General features: G+C 36.7%; 1 protein-coding gene across 3 annotated transcripts in view; it reads right to left on the bottom strand.

Annotated features, from left to right (window-relative positions):
- Positions 1 to 850: 850 nt before the first annotated feature.
- The window catches only part of ntn1b (netrin 1b), an 80642-nt gene continuing 75492 nt past the window's right edge, over positions 851 to 6000 (bottom strand). For all 3 annotated transcript variants that reach the window (XM_067459045.1, XM_067459061.1, XM_067459053.1), the window contains one exon: positions 851 to 2868. In XM_067459045.1, the coding sequence (XP_067315146.1) occupies positions 2546 to 2868 (323 nt within the window). In that variant the 3' untranslated portion in view covers positions 851 to 2545. The remainder of the gene's footprint in view (positions 2869 to 6000) is intronic.

Below are 6000 nucleotides of genomic sequence, written 5' to 3'. Positions count from 1 at the left end.
TGGCCATGATGGAACAAAATAACTGCGACATTTTAAAGTTTTACGATTTTCTATTATTAGTAAATAAAAATGAAATATTACATATTATATAATATTATACTGTATTACGTGTGTATACACGTGTATATGTAATGATTCTCTATTATTACTAATAAAATAAAGGAGTATTTTTTTATACACACACTAAATAATATTATAAGTTAAATAATATAAGTATTTAATAATATAAATATTTTATTTTGTATTGTTTATATATGTGTATATATAATTATATTATGTTAAATAATAAATGATATAATTATTTCAATATAATATCAATAACTATGGTTATAGTAAAATAATTCTTATATAATTATAGTTATTAACAAGGCCCATTCATATGAACAATATTGGGGTGTATAAGTTGCAGACACATTTATAAATATATACAATAAAATAACTGCAGCTCAGAATTTATTTTGCTGCTATTTGTAGACTTTTTTTCTCATTGTGTCTGTACTCAAAAATGAAATGCATAAAATCATATTTGGCCAAAAATAAACACACCACCATGTGAGTTCATGTATCATTAAATATGTTCATTTATGAGAATCATAATATATTAGTATGCATTACGGGACAATACACAGCTTTTGCAAAGTACACAGTAAAACATCATATACAGGAGGACCATGAACATTGTAAATGTCTTCATCAAAAAAAAAAAAAAAAAAAAAATTTTTCTGTTCTGAGTCATTTTCCAAAATGTCTGGAAAACTGGTCAAAGTCTACTAGTGAGGTCAGAGAGTCTCCAACGAACCACACCATCTGTGAGTTTTAATAAACCATAGTTGCTGACTTTCAGTTCATATTCGTTGTCAGGGATTCAGCCTGGACACTGACTGAATGATAAAGAGTGTGTGTGTGTGTGTGTGTGTGTGTGTGTGTGTGTGTGTGTGTGTGTGTGTGTGTGTGTGTGTGTGTGTGTGTGTGTGTGTGTGTGTGTGTGTGTGTGTGTGTGTGTGTGTGTTCATGTCACATAGACATAGTACAACCCTCTCTCTAAACTATCAAATCATGTAAACAAAGAAAATCTAAAATTCCTTTTCAGAATATTCATGGCATAAAAAATGGTTAATTGCATGTGAATATAATCTACTAAATATTGTACAAAAAACTATACAACTATACAAAAACAGTAGAGCATATCACCTTAGTAAAGTACCAGAGCAAAGAAAGGTACCACAGAAGTGATAAGACAGAAAGTTGTTTGTTTCCCTAAATAATAAGAGCCATTTTATCAGATTTATTTTGGTAGGATGTAACCTTGCGTTTGCATTCACTGGTCAACATAGCCATGAAGACCGATCAGGCTTGACTTCATTGTTTCGTTATATCCTCGATCACTGTATCACTAACCCTTAGCAAGTGGGACTCAAATTTAGTATCTAGAACATTAAAAACTCTAGTCGTCTTGACACGCTGAAGGACATTAAGCTTCTCTGCTCTCTCTTAATGGGAATTTTGTGATTACATGATCAATATCTGGGAAATAATATAATAGGATTCAGCTTACAGTTGTGACCTATAGTGAAGAGGGAACTTGTTCATAATGAAAAATATGCTTTTTTTCCTCAAATCAAAAAGTGGTTAAAAAATAATAAATCTATTTTTACAACTAAACTCACTACAACTAGATCTAAGGTAGACTTCACGCTTTTAAGATCACCACAGTTAGCAAAGTATCAAAGGCCAAAATGATCAGCATAGCTTTTGGCACCAAATAATCATGATGATGTCATGCAAAATTTGAACCAATCACAATTCTTCTGAACAGCAACAGTGAGGTATTGTCAACAGATTTTCTATCTGAGGGGAAGGTCAAGGATGTTATATCTAATTTTGGCATGTGTTGCTTAACAGTTTTTTTTTAAATGGTTTTAACATAATCACGCATGCTGCCTTCTCGTAAAAACACTAAATAATGTACAATGGGGCACAAAAGTCTGAGGACTAACATTTTTTGCACTTATTTTATGGGATATGGGACCGCTACATCAAATGTGCACCACAGGTCAAATGATTTTTAATAATATATTTGAAGATAAAAAATTGCCATTTAAATTCTTCTGTGTTTTACATTTCTGCAACTATGTCTAATTGCAGGTTTTAAATCCAGATATTGAATGTGCCCTCAGACTTTTGTACTTTTGAAATGTCGACCGCCAACACCCTTCTTCTGAAGTGAAACGTTCCTGTAGATTGACTCAGTAGCTTGTTTCTTTCTAGATTTGTGGAAAAAGTCAGAAATCATCGAGACACCAGATCACACATAAACGACTTTACATATATGTATACTTAATAGTAGGTGCAAATTCTGCAAAATTGAAGATATGAAAAAATAAAATCTTGATGGGAACAAAAAAACAAACAAAAAATGCTAAACGACGGAAGGCAAAACTGCACAAGTGGTTGTCCTTCACCACAGTTCTGATCAATCGACCTGCTCGGTTCATTATTTTGTCTTTCCTTTTCTCCTGTTCTTCGTTCTCTCTGTTTTTCCCCTCTAGCACTTGCCCCTCTTGTCACGCTGCTGGAATTTCCGAAGCCGGCGGGCCCACAGGTCCTTCCACGGGATGAGCAGGCTGCCCTTGTCCGCCACCACGCCGCTCTGACCGCGGGAGTCGTCGTCGTCCGAGCCCATGAGCAGGTACTTCCTTCCGGGTTTAATTTTGTGGCACTTGCAGGCCACGTCTTTAGCGCGGACCCACAGGAGCTGGTCTCCTCTGCGAATGCGGTGTCCGCCCTGCTTATAGACGGATATGATGTTGATGGTGAATTTCCACCATTCGCCAGCCTTTTCTCCTTTTAGTACGTGAATCTGGACCGCTGCAGAGAGAAACACACAGATGAAAAAATCAGGAAACAGCAACATGAGGACACTTTTAATTCAGACCCTAAAATGTGTGTGTTATAATAATTGTTTAGTGAACAGCAGAGAAAAATCTATCTATCTATCTATCTATCTATCTATCTATCTATCTATCTATCTATCTATCTATCTATCTATCTGTCTGTCTGTCTGTCTGTCTGTCTGTCTGTCTGTCTGCTTGCCTGCCTGCCTGCCTGCCTGCCTGCCTGTCTGTCTGTCTGTCTGTCTGTCTGTCTAATCTATCTATCTATCTGGACACACACACAAAATTCATAATGGATTATATGTAGATATATATTTAAATTTAAATATATTTAATTATGTAATAATTAAATAAATTATATATATATATAATATCATTTATTTATTTAGTATATATATATATATATATTCTAAGATAAGTAGTTTTGGGACTAGATTTTAGTCATTGTTTGTTGTCCTGAAGTAAAACCTGTTGGGAACTACAGTGACAGTTACCGTAGTGTCATTTGGTAAAACCACAGTATATTAAAGTGATGTTTGACCACAATGGAAGTTGTCATAGAAACTCTTTCCTTCCATCTCCTGATACTGATAAAACGGAAAAGATGGAGACCTGCCCATTCCGTTCTCGTCATTATCTTTTGTGTGAAACTTTTAGCTTTTATGTGACTTGAAGACAGGGGTGGGGAACTTGTTTGGGCTCGGGGGTCACATTGGCCAGAATATCACAACAGGCGGGCCAAAAACAGTTAATAGTACATGTATAGTACACAGTACAGTAAATATAAATGGTGTTAAACTTTATCACCCAAAAATAGAATTCTGGGGTAGATAAAACTTAGGCTACCACAGCTAACACACACATACAATAGTGGATCTGTCATTTCAACACATCACACTGAAATTTGAAGACATTTCACTGAAGACAACAGCAGATGCACAATGGAGGGAAAAAAAGGAGATTCTGAGATTATCAGACAATTCTTGTTGAATGAGTATACAAGGCAACTAAGTATATTACTCCACATATCTCTGAAAACTGTAATAACCAAACTAATTATTACAGTCAGGGTTCTTCTCTGAGAGTTCTGTCAGTCTTGTCTTTGTTTGTGTTGTGTTTGAACACATGGCTCTGTCCTGGTTTGTGCTGGCCATTTGCTCCCCCCTGTTCTTGCCTTGTTTCCAATTACCACACTCTCTTGTTTAGTCATTGACTGATTTTGAAATCACCCCCTATACCTTCAAATAGGGCATTATTTGAAGGGACAACCATTTGTAGTGGTGTCCAAAACCGTAGAGAAAGTTATCAATTGCACTCATTCAATCCCACATTGCTCCGCAATAACATGCACAGCTGATGTACAAACCCGATTCCCAAAAAGTTGGGACAGTGTGCAAATTGTGAATTAAAAAAGAATGCAATAATTTACAAATCTTTAACTTGTATTTTATTTACAATAGAATATAGAAAACATGTCAGATGTTGAAACTCAGACATTTTCAAATGTCATGTCAAATATTGGATCATTTTGGATTTCATGAGTGCTACACATTCAAAGTAAGTTAGGATGGGTAGCAATAAGAGGCCGGAAAATTTAAATGTACATATAAGGAACCGCTGGAGGACAAATTTGCAACTTATTTGATAAACTGGCAACTCTGATTGGGTATAAAAAGAGCCTCTCAGAGTGGCAGTGTCTCTCATAAGTCAAGATGGGCAGAGGATCACCAATTCCCCCAATTAATGCTGCGGCAAAAAATAGTGCACCAATATCATAGTGTGTGAATTGGAAAGCAGCCCCTATGTTCTCTGCTCCTCGTTTGTCTGAGTGTGTTTGTGTGAATTTGCATGTGTTTATTAAGGTTTCCCTTAAGGTTGAAACTCTTTCTCCGCTCCTCGTTTGTCTGAGTGTGTTCACCTGTTTCTCATGTTCTCTGCTCCCTTTATGTGTGCTCTCTCCCTCATGTTTTGCCAGTCTGTTATTCATTGTGCTCTTATAGTTTGTTTGCTAGTAGTAGTAGTTTCTTTAGTTACTGGAAAGCATTTGTTTCTTCTCTCTGCCTTGTCTTGTTAGTGTTGGGTCTCCTGTATCTCCTGTATCCACGTGTGTTGTGTGTTCCTGTCTGACTCCAAAGGCCCGGTGCTTCACTTCCCCACCACAGCTCACCAGCCTGTTCACACCCTGGGCTGGTCTCAAAAGCCATTCCCTCAGCTTGCCTGTCATTGTGCCTTGTCCCTGCCTATCGTTTGGACTGTTATCACCTCCTCTCCTTTTGTCAATAGACCCGTTAACACTTTGAGTCCTCTCTCAGAGATCCTGCGAATTACATAATAGAAAGTAGCCTATATGAAGCTTTACTTGTAAATATGAAAATACAGTTCTATAGTTTGAATGATTTTAAATGGTAATTTAGGCCACCTTTGAAATGGCCTTAATTAGATTAGAAAGTCACAGTCACTCAAGGATATGCATTTATTGTATGGACGGCGTGAGAACATAGCGCAAGTGTCAAAAGTTTAATGACACATTTTTCTGTGTCCGAATGTACGAAGCACATATACAAACTGTTAGCTGAAATAACCACAACATTGAAATAAGTGTGCACGGTTTATCAATCAGATGCATTCATAAAGTTGTGTTCATTTGCCTACCATTGCGGTTTATTGCCTACAAAAATGGCCGGTTTGGACTACAACAAGCTTCTTCCTGGGTTGGTGCCATCATAAAACCTTGCTAGTCACCGCAGATGTGACTTCTGCCCGTGATGGGAAGGGGCGTGATGTTTCCGGCAACCTGTGCTTGGCACTTCAGCCAATAAAAATACAGGAAACTACACTTGGCCATCTAACCAATCTAAGACCATTGGGATGGATATCAGAGGGATGGGCTTCATAGAAGCAGGAAGCAGACGAGCCGTTCAAAGGACAGTGGAGACAGCGATGTGGAATAAAGGTCAAGAAAAATACAGCGTTTAAAAAAGAAGTATTAAGACATGTTATACTGTGCCCAACAAACACAACCTAAAAAGCCTAGAAAAATTTACATTGTACATTGAAAAATGTACAAAAATAAAATAAAAGTATAAACTTGATCTTGAACAATTGT

Source organism: Pseudorasbora parva, chromosome 2 (assembly GCF_024679245.1).
Source record: "Pseudorasbora parva isolate DD20220531a chromosome 2, ASM2467924v1, whole genome shotgun sequence".
In the NCBI taxonomy this organism is placed as follows: Eukaryota; Metazoa; Chordata; class Actinopteri; order Cypriniformes; family Gobionidae; genus Pseudorasbora; species Pseudorasbora parva.
Note: the sequence above shows the minus strand (reverse complement) of the source record. Positions and strands in the feature narration are given on the sequence as shown.